At 37.0% G+C, this 19,204-nt stretch overlaps 1 protein-coding gene across 2 annotated transcripts; it reads right to left on the bottom strand.

Moving 5' to 3' along the window:
- Positions 1-2,783: 2,783 nt before the first annotated feature.
- On the bottom strand, positions 2,784-18,814 carry DTWD1 (DTW domain containing 1). Of its 2 annotated transcripts, XM_009644024.2 has the most exons (6): positions 18,744-18,814; positions 17,045-17,326; positions 15,846-15,989; positions 14,287-14,560; positions 8,666-8,910; positions 2,784-4,084 (listed from the first exon to the last, which is right to left on the bottom strand). In XM_009644024.2, the coding sequence occupies exons 2-5, from the start codon at positions 17,318-17,320 to the stop codon at positions 8,681-8,683; spliced, it is 924 nt and encodes a 307-aa protein (XP_009642319.1). In that variant the 5' UTR covers positions 17,321-17,326; positions 18,744-18,814; the 3' UTR covers positions 2,784-4,084; positions 8,666-8,680. The 2 variants fall into 2 exon arrangements, with proteins under 2 accessions (XP_009642319.1, XP_035755423.1); XM_035899530.1 differs by having other exon boundaries at positions 2,784-8,910.
- Between the last annotated feature and the right edge of the window lie 390 nt (positions 18,815-19,204).

Below are 19,204 nucleotides of genomic sequence, written 5' to 3'. Positions count from 1 at the left end.
ACACCTGGAGGTTGTTCTCCATGTAACAGTACACTAAATTCCTTTGGCTCGTGCATGTCAGTCACTTGGAGGGCTGTTGCAGGAGTTATAAAAATGGTACAGCCAGAACATCCTTGCCTTCTCTGGTTGCCAGGCTCCTGGGAGGCATAGCCAGACCTATGGTTAAAAAGGTTAAGAGGAATGGAAGCTGGAATGTGAGGCTGATTTTAATAAGGATTCTAGGAGACTGAACAGATGTACAGGCCATTAAGCTTGGCTTTACTGGGCAAACTGTGAACAACTTTAAAAAAGAAAAGAAAGAATTGGTAGGCACATGGGTATGTCTGGCAGAGGAATCACTGCTGCTTTTGCAGATGTCACATTTCACAAACTCGTTAAGAGTTCCATGAAGGATTCAATGAGCACAAGGATAAGGGTGATCTAGCTGATACTGTTGGTGCTACAGCTCTGAATGAAGCCCCATTTCTTGGTCAGTAGAGTTACTCTAGAAATAGACCTTTCATGGGCACTGTGGCTAGAGGTTTTAGAAATTGTTAGCAATTTTTAGATCTGTGCTCTACCATCTTAACCCAAGCTGTGGAATCTCTTGGACTACTACAACATTAATTCGTGGACCTACAATGGATTGTGTGTAAATGGAGTGCTTCTTGCGTGCAGAGCCATGGAACTGAGGAACTCAACAGAAAAGAGATTGTAGATTTGGACCATAAGTGAGTGGTGTTGAAATAAACTACGTGGTATAACATAACAGACGTCATCCTCAGATTCCACATATGCGCTCTATTTAGCGACCTCACAAGGGCCTTGCGTAAGACTGCCTCTTAAATCTTAGGAGTATTTATTTTCATGATATCTTACACAGAGAATGCACAAAATTTTTTTAATAATTTTCATTAGCAATTGCAACTGCCAAGATCCGATTCTAGGTTTGAACACCAACAGATGGACCTAATTTTTTCATTCAGATGAAACAACAAACTGTCATCATTTATTGTATGCTTGATTAATGTGCTTTGGTGTTGTCTTGATAACTTGAAGCAGTGGCTTTTCCTTTCATAACACATTTTGTAATATATTTCCTTTTTGTCTCAGATACAGACTTGGCTCTGGTCATTTGTGCAAATGACAGAGTAAATTCAGCAGTGCAGGAAGATCCCAATTCTATTATCACTGGCATGCCAATACTGGAACTCTGGAAGCGAAACAAGGTACTGAAAACCAATGGCAGAGTTCAGTACAGTGTTAGTTATAATATGCTAATTTCTCACAAGAAAAGTGCCAACTTATAGAAACAAGAAATGTGTTTTCTATATCGATGCCTCACAAGATGAATATACATAGGCACATGTTTAGCTGAATATGGCCACTGGCTATAAGGGCAGAATTTTGCAGGGGCCTAGAAAAAGAAATCCTGGCCGTTTCCATAGGACCATCCATATGTTGGAACAGGTACAATATTGTACGTTACCTTGCTTGCTTGAATCTACTGTCTTAATTTTCATGGACTTCAAAAGATTCAGTATTTCTTGTTACTTGCTCCACTATATTTTTTCAATGGATTTTCCTTTTAAAATTAACAAAATCAGTTAGGCTATGCCTATGCTAGAGATTATTCTGCATTTAAGAGTTTGGCAGTAGAGTTTTGTTGGCAAATTCCCTGGCAGCTGCTTCAGGCATTGATTTTAAACCAGTTCCGCAGATAAAGTAAGCCTTATACAAGGAAAAGAGGAAGCTTTTGGCAATGTAACAGTTTCTATGTTATATTTGTTGCCAACACAGTCATGATAGAGAAGAATGCAATCATTTTTGTTCTCTTAATTGGCATAGGCATGTAGATCAACACCAATATTCTAAACACACTTAATGTGTGACATTGAAAGAGGAAGTAGCGTGATCCAACTGCTTCAAGCAGACTGAGGTGCTTTACATGATGTTTCAAGTTGCTTCCTTGTCTGCTGTAAATATGGAAGAAAAAAAAAAAAAAAGACTCTGCAGCATTGATTTGGCCCAAAGGAAGCCTGTGAACAAAGAAAGGTAAATAGAATGTTTCAGTTGCACAGACTAATCACTAGAAGATGCGGGTTCAGGTCAGCTGGAATTCATGCTGCATTTGGCAAACAATTTAGTCATGAAACTGAAGCCCCAAAAATAATTTTTGAAAGAAAACATTTATGATGATCTTGAAATCCAGTGTTTTTGTTTAGCATTACCAGCAACATTTGAAATTAAGTCTCTAGCTTCAGCTGGAGCAAACTTTTTTGTTGGAACCCAAAGCAGAATTCTTCTGTAGAAAGACTTGAGTCTGATTCTGTGCAATTCATTAGCATCTGTCTCCAACGCAAATAGCTTCAGAAATTGTACTAAAGCAGACCTTTAGGCTGTGAGGGGTGGCATTCAAATATGGTTTAAAAGAAAGACTCACTGATTATATGACACACTTCAAAATAGAGCGCATCCTAGGAATGTTTTTTATAATTTAATTTTTAATTGTGTAGAAGTTAGGTTTTTCCATGTGGAAACCAGCCTAACTCATTATGGTGAAAGCCTCAAGAGTCCTAAAGTACGTTTACAATCAGGACTTGTAGACATTAACAAATATAGGCATTAATATGACTAGAGATTATATCCACTCATTGTTGATAGTATGTTGAAGATGATACAGAGACATAAAACCTCACAAAAAATGAAGAGTCCATGTTATTTACCTCATAGACAGCTTCTTTTATTAAAGTTATATGTTATTCTAGATCACATGCACAAAAACATATTCTCGCAGAGTAAAGGCCAGGTCTTATCTTGGTTTGGTAGGGCAGAAGGTGTATTATAAAATTTACAGTTACATTAATAGGTTTACATGCTGGTTTTTGTAATAAAATTACATTAAAAGAGAGTAACTACTAGCATAAACCAAGGAATTTATAAACTAATTGCGTATTAGTAATAAAAACCCAAAACAGCAGAGAAACACTAACTCTGGTTTGATTATTTTATTCTCCACTGAGTAATCTAAAGACAGCAAAGAAAACATCCTGTTGCATTATATAAAATAGGAATTTTCCATCAAGGGTTGTACGCGTGCATGTTCACTGTAGGTGTTCATGCACACAATTACTCGAGGCAAATGCATTTTCCTTAGTGCCAGGGTGGGTGCGCTCTTGCTCCTTTCACCTCTTCTCTGCTAAACAAATGGCGGACCATGATCCATGGCATTTCCTCTGTGCAGGTGACTCAGAATTTGTCTAGTTCAGCACTTGCTGATTTTTTCTTTGCAGTTTTACTCTTAATTGTTTTGGAATAACCCGTTTACCCCTTTGGCCTCTTTCGGGATGCCTTATTAAGCTTGGATGGATGTGCTTAACTTTTTTCCCCACAAATCTAGTATTTCAGCACTGCTCGGAGATGCAAAGAAAACATGATACTTTTGAGACAAGTAGGGAACTACACTATGCTCAGAATAGTGAAAAGGTATGAAATATTATTTGTTGTTCCAGTGTATTGTTTGGAGGGATAATATAGCACTTCTGCTGGACAGTGCATCCAAACTTAACAAATGAATTCCTAGTCAAACTACTCATCTGTGTACATTAACAGGCTCAGCTGTATGTCTGTATCTAAAGTATACATTTGCTCTGTACATACAACAGCTTATTCTTTAATTTTGTAAACTCCAATACCACACTTGGATTTTGCCTTTATGTTCCCTAAGACAAAATAGCATAGGAGAAAACCTTTGCCTTGTGTCCTAATGCATTTATCACTAGGAGGGAGGTATACATTTATTCATATTTACACATGTACACATACTGCCGTATGTTGGAAAAGCAGAAATTTTACCATCAGAACCTTTGAAGTAATAATACTCAGCATTTAGATTTCATGCTGAGTTCAACTGGCTTATGGGCACAGCTTCATATGTAGAGACATTTTTTTCAGAGGCAGAAATTGACTTTACAGGTAAGGGAAGTGATGCACACAGTATCATAGGTCAAGTGGGACTCAATCTTGGGTATACTGGCGTGTAGCATTCTCTTCTGTTCACTCTTCTGTGGTAGGTTTCTAAACCTCTTATTGTAACATCAGTGGTCTGAAAAGTCAGTAGTAAAATCATAACTGATTTCAATATTATAACAGCAGTAGTATTGCTAAGGTTAAGACAAAAATTTCCATTTTCAGTGAGGTGAAATCACAAAGTATGGCTTGCATTAGATAAATCGTTTCTACCTCTTGCAGTGGGACTCAAGAACCATTCAAATTTTTTTTCTAGCAGGTACTGGTAAAGAACCACACCACTGAGTGTTTTTAAAGTTTAATGTGATACACTACTTTCAAAATTCTACAGCATCTGATTTCTCTTCAGAATCCATAAAATGGCAGCACTGTGTTATCTTTCCCAACAAGTGAACAGGAAGAATGTTGTAAATTTTTCATATAAACACTTACTTTGAATGTTGGTATTGCTAAGTGTCACCAGTCAAAATCGGCATTCTTACTGATGACAGCACTGGAATTTTACTAAAATAATGTCTCAAGAGAAAAGTGGTAACAGTTCAGGAATTATGTTGAGTTGTTCAGTACCTCAGTGGGTGACCTCATATTCTGGAATCAATAGATCAGCATCTTACTGCCACACGATCTTTTCATCTTAGTGGAAAAGCTTTCCTGTTTTAACATTGCTGCAGTCACAGAGTCACTGCTTTTATGTCGCAAATCAAGTTTGATGAATTCAGCTGATGCGCAGCTTTCTGGAATACTTTTGAGACACATGTCAGTGGCACCTGGGAGTGCTGTAACTGCGTTACAGTAAATGATGGGAAACTAACAGGAAGTTTTCCCCCTCCTTATTTTGGTATTTCCAAAGACAGGGATAGGTGGAATGGATTTTCACATCACATTGTTTTATGTAAGGATGCTAAGACCATCATTTATGAAGACAGACTGATTTTTAAAGCATTCAGGCAAAATACTGAAAACCAGTGCAAGAGAAAAAACAAGAACAGATTGCTACATTACTCTGCAATTGGGGCTGAAGAAGCCTATGTAGAAAACCAGATGGACTCACACTGAAAAAGAAAAAATTGCAAGAAGCAGTAGCAAAGGATTTAAATCAGGTGAGATTACAAGTGCTTTGGAAGGTTCTGCTGTAGATTCCAAGTTGCCATCTCTTCAGTCTCAATGTATCTTTACCCCATGAACTGACATGACCCTTTATTCAACCTAGGCTTGGATGACTTTTGTGCTACCTTCCAGGAAAGGAATTGTTTTTTGCAGCTCCCTCTCTTATTAATTTTGAGAAAAGGATTAAATCCTCCCTCTGACCAAGCATACAGGCATGCTAAAGTGAAGCCACTTCACACTCCTGGCCAAATGAAGAACAAAAATACCCACAATAAGCAAAAGCAGATGGCTTCAGTGGCAGGAAATGAATGAGCCAGACTGCAGGTAAAATGGTTCTCTGAACACATCTTGGAGGTTTGTAATGACAGGTTCTTTGTTATCTGGGGCCTCCCCACAGGAGGCCAGATGTCTTCTGTTGTGAAAGTAGATAGATAGAGATGCTCTTCCTTTTCCTCCCCCTTTAACTTATGGCTGTTTAAGTTACTGCTAATGGAAGTAGAAGCCTGTTTTCCCCCTTGCTCTCTGATGTTTTTGGAAACAGAAGAGATAGTTAGTGAAGGGGTATTCTGATATGAAAGAAAAGGCCCAGAACTGGCCTTTACCTCCCTGTGACCCTCATTTTAAAGAATAGGGAGGTCAGTGCTGCTAATTGCGCTTGAAAGGATTAACCACTTGATTGCTTTCATTTGGAGGAACAAAATTATTCTTTAGTCTCAAAGCTGGAAAAATGTATCAGCAGTATTGAGACATTTTCAGTGCAAGGAGGATGACTTGCTAGGTTTGGCTTCTTATACCAGTACTGAAATTAAATACAGGATTTAAATCTTGTTACAGAAGGGAGAGCAGGAGATGAGAGAGAAAGGGGAACAACATCTGCTGCTCAGATAGAACAGATTTGCAGCAGAAGTGACAATAACCTCCTTCCTGCCCTCATAAAAGGTTATCACAGGAACATCAACAAACCATGATTAATTACGGATATTAGATGTGCCTCTGTCACTTAGTGTAAGAATGACTCTTGCATTACACTGAGGTTGCACTGGAAGAAAAAGAATCTGAACACAGTGTTCCAGATCTAAAATCTTTTCTGTACATTGATTTCACCCGAGAATTAAAATTAATTTACTTTTGGAATAGATTCTTAATTCCCATTGTTCAAATAAAGTGAGGTACAGAAAACTTAAATTTGGAAACCATTTTTAACCTTATGAAACTGTTTTCTAAAAGTAACAAAGAACAGCTTATATAAGCTTTTATCTGACCTTTGCTTTTTAAATAAAAAAACATGTTTTCAGGGAAATGTGTCTTGGAAGTAACTCCCCCTCCCCCCCGATTTTTCTCTCTGGTTCTTGTAAAACATTAGGTCAGTGGGTTCATTTTATTTTTGTTTGTTTAAAGTGGGTGAAAGTTTCCTTCTCAAGCTCTTATACTTGTGCGATTTTTTTAAAAAAAATATTACAGCAATCTTTGTTTAAGAAATAAAAGAACAGATGGGAATGTCAAAAGACTATCAGAATTCATACCAAAGGAAATAGCATTAATCCTTGTAAAAAGCCAAAATAACCTCTCAATAGCAATAAGAACCAAATGAGTAAGAAATGTGTTGTTTCAATAGCACTGAGACACGACTGCTGATTTTTCTCATTGCCTGGCACATGAACTCACAACATACTTAACAGCTGTGCCATTCTATATATTTAAAAACAATCTTTCTCAGTCTGACTTCAAGCTTGTGTTTCTCATGGTGGTGTTACAGTTCATGCACACTTAATGTGCACTCATGGAACTTAACTAGCATTTTTGTAAATGGAGGAGATGCGTTTTGGTTGTCCACTGAAATGCATTTTTATATGCATTCACTTGTACAGATAAGCATACAGATCTGGAGATAAGTATGACTTGCAGAGAGAGTGTATTTCTATCTTCTGTTTTAAGCAATATTAACTTTGATTTTAGTATCTTGAAGCCTTAAACATAGTATAAATCAGTTGTTTGAGCCTGTATGTATTGCTGTGTTAAGCGTAAAAAGATTTTCTTGACATTTTTTTCAAGGCACTGAAACACACAGTTTCTGGGTTCACCAGGATGTGAGGGTGCCCTGCTGGACAGTATGCTATAGGTGATAAATTAGCCAGATTTGCTGAGGAAAAAATACAGAAAAATCTTCAGAATTTTTGTTAAAAAATAATCTCTCATGCTTTTCAATCTATGTTACTTCAACAAGATTCAGTTTTGTAAGTAACACTTCTGAGAATATTCAGAAATATTTGTCCTTCTTATATTGTACCTCTAATGAAACATTTTCTTTCTACCTTAAGACTATAATTTTTACCACCGTGTATTTTTCTGGCAGAACATCCTAGTATGATAAAAATATATTCGTATAACCCTGCTTGTAAAGATATAGCTTAGGTCTATTACTTCTGCCAGCATTAGCTGCATGGTATAGCTTGGCAAAGACACTTGTATAATTACATTCACATGTGAAGATTCTGCCAGCAGCGCTACACATACCAGCAAAAATTTCACCAGCACAGATGAATTCTTATTTATGCTGTTCAAATTTGCACTATTACTGCAAAATTGAAAACACAGCAGATTCATAGTCTGCCTAATTTAAGGAAGTCTTGTCAGAAGTGTTGTGGTTGGAACCACCATTTTCCGTCTTTCTCCTGTCTGCAAATTACTTTGTCTTAGGTCCTGCAAAAAGTTTGACATTTTCATACAACTCCTACAGTGCAACGAGCCCTTTCTGCTGCTTAGAATACAAGTCTGTGGCATCTACAAAATTTTACTGTCTATGATATGCCAGTGACATTTGTTAAGTTAGTGTTCCCAAAATTAATAATGATATTATACTCCCACTCTCTTTGAAGAAATCGAAAATTATCTGAGAAGTTGAGAATAATCTTAACATAACAGTATGTGAATGGCACTATAGAAATCATGCACCATATAAGGATGTTTCAAGAGAATGCTCTTTTCTATTACTAGGGCAGTTTTCCAGAATTAACCTTGGTAGTACATAATTCACATTCTATTCACTTAATTAATGTGGTCTTTCATTTTGCATTGGCACCCTACTCCTGCCAAATTGTATACCATCCTAATTTCAGTAAATTTTGATGTCATGACAGTGAAATCAGTATTACGAGGTAAAACACAAAGAAAACACCTGAAACAAAGTAATAATAATAATAAGCTAGCATGCTAATTCCTTTTTACTGTTACAGAGATTACTCCTTATGGCAAGAGGGGCCAAACTGTCTTATCCCCACTTCAGCAAATAATCTCACTGTGGTGAGCGTATCAGGTTCAAACACAGCCATAATTAGCAAAGCATAACTGTTTTCAAATAAGTAATTCTAATCAGTGTTCATCTGAGTAGCTCTACTATCTCAAGCGTGCAGGACATGAGGTCTGTACCTTACTTTAGGTCAAACACTGTAGCCATTATTAAGAGTACAATCTACTTGCAGATTTCAGTTAGATAAAAGTTACATTTGTGCAGTTTATCATTACAAAAGAAACAAAATGTAGAGTTACTTACCTATAGACAGACATCTTACTCTTTTCCTGCACAACATTTGGCATTTTTAATCAATGTGTACATAAATGAAAAGAAAAAAAGCAGATTATCATATTGTCCTTTGTAGTTCTCTTTCAAAATCTCCTGATGATAGTCCACAAGGAAATAATAAATTGCTTCTATTGTGGAAAGATATGTATCTGGCTTTCCCTTCTGATGACGCCAAAAGCAAGTTTTCCTTGTCTTCAACTCAATTTGCAGCAACCCTGTCAAGAAACAAAGCTGATGGATTAGACAATGTGCATTGGTGGGTGGGATGCCAAACACATCTTTAGTTTTGTTTTCCGACTTTGCTGCTAGCCTGCTAGATGCCTGCATGCAAATAATGTTTTCTTCCTGTACTTCCATTTTCAATCTGTAAAATGGAGGCAGTAATTTTATCTTCCTTTGTGGACCACTTTGTAATTTGATGGAAAGTGCTGTGAATTCTAGGCTACAATCCTCAGATTTGCAATTAAAACTTATAGGTTATCCTTTTATTCATACAGTCTCATGGCCCTCAAATTGGAAGAGTGAAACCCACACCTAGAAAAACTCATCGATGTCCATAAAATGATTAATCAAACTTCATCTTTTGCAAAGCTAAGACCTTTTGAGTGTAGAACAGAATCACTCAGACTGCTAAGTTCTGCTGAACTGAGGAGTACTTGCTCAGAGCCAGAAACTTTTCATTTATGCTTGTTAAGTAACTGAAATCTCACTGGGATTACTCAGGAGTAAGTATGACAGAATCTGGTCATCAATCTTACTAGAAACTAAAAGCATTCCCAGTTGAGATGAAAGAAAGAAATTTGGTTTCTACAGCATATGAAAATCTTTAATCTACTATAGTGCATGTAACTGTTTTATTATTCAGATGAATTTTAAACATGTATCTTGATTTTTTTTTTTATGTTCCTTAAGACGCACAAACTACTCAGAATTGAAAACATCTTAACGTGTCATCACTTTAACAGGATGGACAGATGCATTATAGTGTATACACCTGCAAATACCAGGATCAGGTTGTAAAATTGTCTTTTTCTAAACTTAAAATCAGATCCTAAATGTGTGTCATGGAATGGTTTAGTACAAGTAATAGTATAAATAACAATATGGTTTAAGAATTCCTTGGAAGTTATGGACAGAAGAGTTTCCGTAAGGTCCAAATTCAGGAGTACCAACTGGCCTACAGCCCAGCACTTGTAATTCTACACTCTTTTTAGCTTCAAACTAAGTTTAATTCTTTCTAATGTAATTGCAAGATGGATTTAGTTTGATTTGCAGTTAGTAATATATGATATATTGCATAGTAAAAGAAATCTCTCCTACAGCTTAAAAAAAAAATGAACAGGAGATTCTATCACTGAATTTAAATGTCTAATTATTACCTCTAATAATCTTATACCTGTGTATTCAAAATAGTAATAGGAAACTGCATTAAGCTTGTTTCCCTCAAGAGGTTTCAATACTCAAATTCTCAGCCCTAACCAAAGTGAAAACTTTCATCAAATTCAGTCATGTTTCCACCTTAACAGCAGTGAAATAAATTTAGGGGATGATTCTTCCAATGTAAACTCCCACCTACTTGTGGTTTGAATACAAACAAATGTTCACTGAAGGCAAGCCCACTGATACTACTGAGCTTACCACAAATGCAGGATCAGTTAATTTCAAACATATAATTTTAGTTTTGTAACAAAAAAAAGATTAGAGGGGTTTAAGGGTTACAGTTTACTGAGCATGTTTCTATTATCTGTACTGTATTGGTATGTATACAGCCAAAGGCAATGTTTTATTACAAGTACTGATTGTTCATATGAAAGCTTACAACACTAAGGAAATCAACATGTTGGGTTTGATTTTTTTTATTTTTTTTTTAGCATCCACATACTTTGAGCTCATCAGAAATAAATGTTTCTATGAATCTGAGATCGAGTGAGATGGAACTACAGCTTACCTTTAAATCTACTCAGGTAACGTAACCAAATTTCCCTTACAAAAGTTATTCTTCTATGTATGTGCCTTCTGGCAGACAATACCTTCCAGAAATATCTCCCACCTTTCTTTAAGCCTCCATTTTTTCCTGATTTTTTTCCTGATATGCTACATCCTATTATCACAGCATAGTCCCTGTGCTCCCTCCACTGAAACAACCGAATGCTCAAAGCTGTAGAATCCTATATTAATCACGTTTGGTCACTGATGTTGCATCTAAAAGAGATTCTAAGTTCTTATCAACAAGATGTAAGTTGTAAAGTTTACACACATGCTGAAGCCTGTTATTTACTATGAGCCTTATATCATGTCTTCCTCCCTACAGTTTACACAGTGAACTGGGAGATTCACTAGTTCAAGAAATACCAGTGCTGAAAATTTTAAGTAATGAATCATTATGGTTTGTACGTATGGTAGGTAGTAAGAGTCTAATGTTATTTTAATTATACTGTTAATTTCCTAAAGAGGTAACAGCTTGAAAATGCTATTTCAGGCAGGAATTTCCTAATATTTTAGATTCCCAAGGTTTATGAGTAATAAGGATTTAGGCTGAGGAAGAAGGGGTTTACATACCTTGGATTCACCTTGCCTCTGCTATAGCCCCCTGAATCATGTCAGTGTATCTTACTTTAGAAAGAATGTGGGAACTCATGACAGAACTCTCACTTTTTCTTTGCATCACGCCCCTGCGTGTGATTTTTGATGGAAGAAGAAAGATGAAAATGTTAGAAGACAAAAGATTTGTCAGAAAAAGAGGATGAGGGGAGTTTGCCTCAGAGAACATCAACTTAGTGCTCTCAAATATCGTAGCCGTGCATAGGCATTTTCTTGTGGAAATGAAAAGCAAGCACAGAAACTTAGAAAAACCCAAACTACTAAAGCAGATGTATGATTCAGCCTTGTACAAGAGAATGTATAAGCTAATAAAGTAAGACATTTGGCTAATACAAAGTGGATCAAACTTACAGGAAAAAATAGCAAAGCAATCTGTTTCTTTAACAACCATAATGATGTTGCCAGTAAGCTTCATCACTCATATGAGAAAGTAATCGTTAACATTAGATGCAACTGTTTCCTTTCTGATCTACTGATCACTTTTAATGAAGTAATCAATCCTAGACATTACCAACTTTCAAATATTTCCTGTCTTTAACACAACTGATTTAGTTTTGCTTTCTAAAGTATTTAGAAAGTATTTTTTGTCCAAGTTTTCTAGGCTTTTTTTTAAGATTGATGTACCATTTGCTTTTTCTTGCAGTACAGTTAGCTAGATTTACTCTACATATAAATGCAGGCTTACAAAACACAAGGCTTTTCTCTACATTTTCTTGGCTTCATTAGTGTTTCCATTCAGTATTTCTTGTAACTTCATCTTTCTGAATAAATATGGCAATTACTTTTTATTTGGAATTATGAACGCTCCTTTTTGAACTTTAATATTTGAGGAATATTTTGTTGGATAATGACTTCATTTATAGTTGAACTGAGAAATGACAACAGTTCTCTATTTTTCATGTCTGTATGTCATGGGTTAACCCGGCAGGCAGCTAAACACCACACAACTGTTCACTCGCTCCCCCCACAGGGGGATGGGGGAGAGAATAGGAAGAAAGGTGAGACTCATAGGTTGAGATAAAGACAACTTAATAGGACAAAAAAGTAAAGGAAAATAATTATAAAAAATTATACAAAACAAGTGATGCACAATGTAATTGCTCACCACCTGCTGACTGATGCCCAGACAGTTCCTGAGCAGTGGCCCTGGCCAACCTCCTGTTTTTTGTTCAGCATAATGTCATATGGAATGGAATATCCCTTTGGCCAGTGTGGGTCAGCTGTCCTGGCTGTGCTCCATCCCAGCTTCTTCTGCACCCCCAGCCTCCTCATTGGCAGGGCAGTATGAGAAGCTGAAAAGTCCTTGACTTAGTGTAAGCACTGCTCAGCAACAACTAAAACATCAGTGTGTTCTCAACATTATTCTCATCCTAAATCCAAAATACAGCACTATGCCAGCTACTAGGAAGAAAATTATCTCTATCCCAGGCAAAACCAGGACAGTGTACAACATAATTTCATCAGTTTATGTCTAAAAAAACTCTGCCCCATTCATCTTGGAAGGCAAAATTGCAATCTCTACAAGGAGTATTAATGTAACTTACGTCCTTTATGATAGGCACTAAGGAAAGCAATGAATGCATGGGTTGTGTACACTGTTATACCTGCTGTATGCAGGGTAAAATTCTCCCCTGGGTGTGGATAAAAGAGACTGACTTACATGACACTAGTCACACCTTACAGCAATGCTGAAAGGTGCTCAGGGAAACAGAGGATTGGAATATGGCTGGAACAGAGATGAAGCTCTAGAAAGGAGGGAAGAGTCCACCAGATCAGCATTCACATGGGGTAACTGGAAGCCATTCTTTAAGACCTCCAAAGAAACAACAATCAGGAATTTTTAACTGATTGATATACTGTATAAGCTTCCACAGAAATCTTCAGTTCCCCTGGCTGCCTGTTACTTTTCTTGAATTCTGCCTTTTAAAATCAGTTCCAAATTCTTTACAGTAACTTGCAGCATGCAATTACTCTTAATCTTTACAGTAATACTTCAATTTATTTGATAGAATGTTTTGTTTTAAACTAAATACTTAGTAACTGGATTTTAATTAGCTAATACATTATACTAACATGTGGGATTCTTTAATAAACTGACTAGACAGCAAGGCAACATTAATCTTGCATGTAAGAAGTCTGAAATTCCTTGTAGGGTCCAGTGCAAAGCAGGTACTAGTAAGCAGTTATATATATTATATGTAAACTTGATAGCCTGCCTCCCAGCTAAGTGCACCTTTTTTCACTAATGAAAGAATTTTCAAACTCCTGTTAATCTCAAGGGAAATGCAATGCTATTTCTAAATTTTTATCTTTTGTGGTTTTATTTAGAATACTTAACTGTAAACTTCTTGTAATGAGCCTAAGACAAAAAACCTTTGTAGAATTACAAGTTTTTGCTTTCAGAGATGGGAGGGTGTGCAGGGCACGTAGGCCTTCCCCTTTTGCCTGGAAAGTAGTGAGGTCATTGAAATGACCATGAAATAAAGAACTTTACTAAAAAAAGAAACCAAGCCATGACATACTTGTGCTGTATCTCCCAGATCCCTCTTTCACCTTCTAGTGGCCTGTCTGCCACTAGTGTACAAAAATTCTCCCCTGGGTCTCCTGAAAAAGCAGATAGCAACCAGCAAAGGAAATCTTTCTGGCTTCCCTCAGAGGTCATTCAAACTACTGTTCTTCTACTGTCTAACATGACAGGTTCCATCCTGTGAGACTGAGGAAATTTGTTCTAATAGACAAGTGGGAGAAATAAATGTAAATGCTTTAATACTAGTCTTACCATTTTGCAAAGCAAATTAAATGACATGAAAAGTAATGGAGTCTTTGCCTCAGGCAGTCGTCTTCAGTACTGACATAGGCTGTTGAATCATGTATACTCAGAAACAGGGTTATGTATACACTTATATCATGCTCAGGTCTTCTATATAGACATACATTTGTCTTAATCGTTTCTGCAGCAGTAACATCTCAGTATCAACTTCTTTTTTTACCTTGAAGTCGTTCATCGGTTATTATTTTGTTAGTTTGATTCCAGGTACTGTCAATAAAAATAATTTTCTTCAGTCTAGTGTCTTCACTCCCGTTGCTTGAGATGCACTCATCTAGATTTTTTTCTTCTTTAGATTCTATTTTTGCTTGCTTATGAAATGGTTCTCTGGAACAGTCATCGTCATTATCATAAATACCTTTCTTAGTGTACTTTTGGAGATGGAAAGCAATGTCTTTTACTGAAACTGAATTGGGGCCAGGAAATATAAGTGCTATCTAAATGAAGAAAAGAAAGAAATCTGAGTGTCAACAAAACCTAATAAAATGCCAGGAATGTTTTCATTAAAGAACAGAAATTTTTTTATCCCCACCCACAACCTTTAAGTCAGAGGAACGTGAAAGTGTATCTCTTAAAAAATACTCTATTAGCTAAAAGGATAAAAGACCATGTTAAAATAATGAATAAAGATACTTATTAGAGAACTTTAAATTACACCTTCATGTCTCTACTACCAACTCTAAAACCTGTGTTAAAAAAAACCAAAACCAAAACAAACAAAACCAAACCCAAAACAAATAAAAAAACCTCCCCAGCTTTTTTAGCCAGAACAATGGTGTCAGCCCTGAGGAAGTTTAAATTTCACTTGTCATTGCAGTATATAAGGCAGGAAGGCCATAAACAATAGTCTCTGATTTCATTCACAAGTTTTATAAGATATACTCTCTTCTGCCCTTGTGTCTACTGCAGGTCCCACAAATATCTTACGTGAAGACGACCAGTGATGGCCTTACTTAGTATTTTTTCAGTAACTTATTGCAGCATTTGGAATCTGTGACTTTAAAGCCTGGACAATAAAAAGTCACTACACTCTCTTCCCACTTCTGCCTGCCTTCCCCACTGCTCTTTCTGCTTTTTATCAGCTTCCTGCCTCTTTGCCACCTATGCTTTCCTCGATGCCTCATTCTTTGAAGAAAATAACATCTCTATGAGATATGTATATTATCCTCTTCTTCATGTAGTCAAGCAATAATGAAAGTGTTAATTATGACATCAAATGTAAATATTAGATTTCAGATTATGCTCATTTAAATGGTGTGATTATAAATCCCAGTTTGTAGCTCACTTTTTTTAGGCTGTGTGATAGACAGTATTAAAAATTTTAAGGAAGTTTTAACACTGCAGCTGCTGAATATGATGAGCACAACACCAAACTGCTGTTTAACTTGTAAGTTGAATACTTTCACACATTTGAGCAAAATACTTATGGTACACAATGAATCAAATTACCCATTATCGAAGGGGGTGAACATAGGAAATTCAAGGTGGGTAGAGAGTGCTACAGTTTTTCCAAGCTTTGGAGCACAGCCCATAGCGACTGTACAGTTGTAGGCCCAAGCTTTGAGACAGCTCAAGATGGAGTGGACTGGACAGGATTAATAGAGTAGTGCTTTCCTCCCACTCCCTCCCAGCAGAGTGCAGTACCACTGCAGGAGGAAGTGCAGCAGATACCTCTGCACCTCCCCAGCCCAAAGCCCTTGCTAACTATATGGAATTTCTTACTTCATGTCTTTTTTCTTCATATTCTGGAATGCAAGGGTATTTATAAATTGTAACATCATCAGGTGCCAGGAGCTTAGCATGTACAGCAGTGCTTTTGCCATCTGTTTCATTTGGGTGTTTAATAATGTCAATCTTCAAAGGTAACTACAGTAAGAAAGGAAAAAAAAAAGAAAGAAAGAAGCAATAATGATTATCATATATACAGGTACAAAAACTTCTGTAGAATCCAGGAGAAATTCCTATGGGCATGTAATTAAAGCATATTTGACAATGTGTGACAATGTTTTTGTTTTAATAGGTTTAGAACTAGAGAAAAGTGACAAGAAGCACCTGCTACACTCTCTCAGTTCATGTAAATACCTAAGTATGCAATGAATGCAATTGGGAATGCTGCAGCAGTAACGTGGTAAGACCTCTAGGAGTAGTATCAATAAGGTAAATAAGATGTGGTCTTAATTTGAGCAATATAATGGTCCTCAATATGAATAGTTATCTGTAGTAGGTGTTCACCCTATTGCAAAAATGGCCATTTCAATGAAAATACACCTAAATCCACCAGGTCAAATTTCTAAAGTACTTCTAAAGTATTTTCACAATGCTTTCCAAGTACAAAGTGTCTTCATAAAGCATTTTAGTTCCTAGGTGATTTTGCAAAATGTCTCTCAGTCATCTTTGATGGTTTCTCCAAGTATTTTAGCTGAAGGGCATTATGCTTTTTATTCCTTATTTATTATTTTAGGAGTGGTTATCTGAATTATACAACAATGACATTTAGGAATGCCTTTTAGCTCACATTTTAAGTAAAATTCACTCTTGGTTACAGACAAATCATATTTTTTGTTCACAATGCACTCTGTTCTGGCCAGAGTTCTTACAAACTGAAGAATGAAGTGGTAAAGAAACTTTTAAGAACGAAGTGAAAACTTTGTCATTTGCATGAGAAGCTGCATGACTTCAGCTTATCTTCTCATCTAGTAGATGCACAAATGTTTTTGTGAGGACTGGAACATTGTCAGTGTTTGTACATGTAATTCCTCAAATAAGAACAATGATTTTATCGAACGGTAGTTTATTCATACTTATAGCTGTGTTAAAGATGCATGTCCATAAAGATTGAATCAGAAAAGAACTGTCTGTTCTCTGTCCCCAATAACTAAAAGGCACAAGAATGTTATAGAAAATCCATAAGAAAAATTAACCTTCACAGTCGGAATTTCTTTGGTAGGGACAGTCTCAACAGGAACAAAGCACGTATAACAATAAAACATCCTTGAGCTACTGCATCGGGGGCATTTTGATCTCCCACTCTTTTTCGCCTTTTCAAGTACTTCCTGCGATGCTAGCTGTAATTGTTGAAGTGGGTTATCTTGAAACGAAGATGGAGTCTGCAACTCTAGACTTTCCAAGCATTCAGTATTTCTTTTTGGTCCTTGAGAGTTTTCGTCATTGAAAAGCGTAGATGAATTTAAAGACATGGTTAGCTGAAACAGACAATATGTTGTAGCTGTTAAACAGAAATCCAGTATACCATGAACTAATTTATTGGAAATTGTTCTGTATGATCCTATTTAGCAAAAAAATACTCATCAAAGAAGGTGTTTCCTGTAACAGTAATAAAATAATCTGATTCAGTTGTTATAGTACTAAGAACTCCAAACATTTCAAGAGAGCGATAAACAGCTAGAAAGAACTTAAGATCTGTATCCTTAATGCATATATGCACATTCATTATTTTACTAAGATAAGTTATCCCACTCACTTAACCTGTGCAGAATTATATTTTTTTCTATTGGTAGGATCAGTGTCTAAAAGCTTGTGAAAACACTGGCAGGCACGAATTGACCTGGATGAGCAGTCCCATTAAGTCTTCAGCATGACTACTGACAAGGAATTAAATGTCTACAGGACAGAAATCCAGAAGAGAAAAGTCAATTGTACAAATTCAGATCTCTTTCCTGAAACTTACTGTGTGTGGGCAAACCAAACTACCTGAATGAAATCCCTGATGACAGAACTTTGTGAGATAAATCTTCCAGAAGTGAGGCTTGAGGCTGAAACATAGTCTCAAGAGCTAAAACACGGCTTTGGTGCTCCATGTACTAGACAGTAAATGCTGACCCAGTCTAGACTCACTCTGCAAGTTTGTGTTTAATAACACTGATGTATTTTTTTCAGGCTTTCTTCAGGGCAGATGTTGTCACACCCTCTGCAGCTGGCGTAAAGTTTCCACTGTGTACTCTGAGTAGTGTAGCAGAAACAGGACTCTATGCCCATGCCCAACCCAGACAGAGTTAGCGTTGCTGTGTGCAGAGGTTCATAGTCACAGTGTTAGCGAAACCCTTCCGACAAGATTGCCCAGGGTCCTCGCTGGTGTTTAAAGCAGCCTACAGTCAGGGGCCTGCACAGCCTGCAGTAGTTATAAACTACCTTTTGCACTCCGTGCTGCATCGCTTAAAATGAAAGAAGCCATTCTCTGTATTTACTTTCAGTTAATTTAGGTTTACTTTTTCATGTCAGGGATCACACTTGCGAAACGATGTAACAAACCAGTCATGTTTAACGAAAACAAACAAACAATAATTCCTGAGATGTGATCCAAAATTAAGTGTTTAAATAAAACCACGTGTAATTTAATTGAAAAATAAAACCAAAACACCCTGCTAACTTTCCAATAAAAATTTAAAATTAATCCCAGAAAAATTAGTTATTTTCTGGTAAAATGAAACACTCATGCATGCTATCATATCTTCCCCTCCCCTGCTGACAGGCTCTAACTTTTGAAAGGTCAGGGATGTCCACTCAAACAAACAAAATCTAATATACACACAAATGTTATAGCGCAATTTGCTTTCAAATATCTGTAAGATAAAGCAAATATAGCCTACATCTCTGACTAACCTGTACTATTATCAAGTTTCCTCAAGAAGCAAAGAGGGTGAGAGGCCCTGCAATTTGACACGCATTCAGGGCCTGCAAACTGATTTTTTTCAGTGTAATGCCTTATGGCACTGGGGTGTTCAACCGTGGCACCCCGCAGCACCTTCGGTACTGATTCTGACGAGAGATGCGCTGCTCAAAGGGCACGGGCAAACCTTTGTGGTCTCAGAAGAAGAGCTGGTCACAAAGTTACAGCAGTATACACGCAGTATGCTTTTCAAAAAAAGAGAGCGATACGGTGTACACGACTTGCAAGATCCAAGTCTCGATTCAGAAAGTTTTCAGGCTGTAAATAACAACTCCCATCTACACCTCATCTCCGCAACAGCCCAGACAGATCGCTGCCGCCGCCGGAGCGCCGCTGCCCCTCCGCACCCCAATTGCCGTTCGAAGGCAACTTGGAACCCCCGGCCTGACGCGGG

Source organism: Egretta garzetta, unplaced genomic scaffold (assembly GCF_000687185.1).
Source record: "Egretta garzetta isolate BGI_Z169 unplaced genomic scaffold, ASM68718v1 scaffold287, whole genome shotgun sequence".
In the NCBI taxonomy this organism is placed as follows: Eukaryota; Metazoa; Chordata; class Aves; order Pelecaniformes; family Ardeidae; genus Egretta; species Egretta garzetta.
This window is presented reverse-complemented; position numbering and strand designations above follow the sequence as displayed.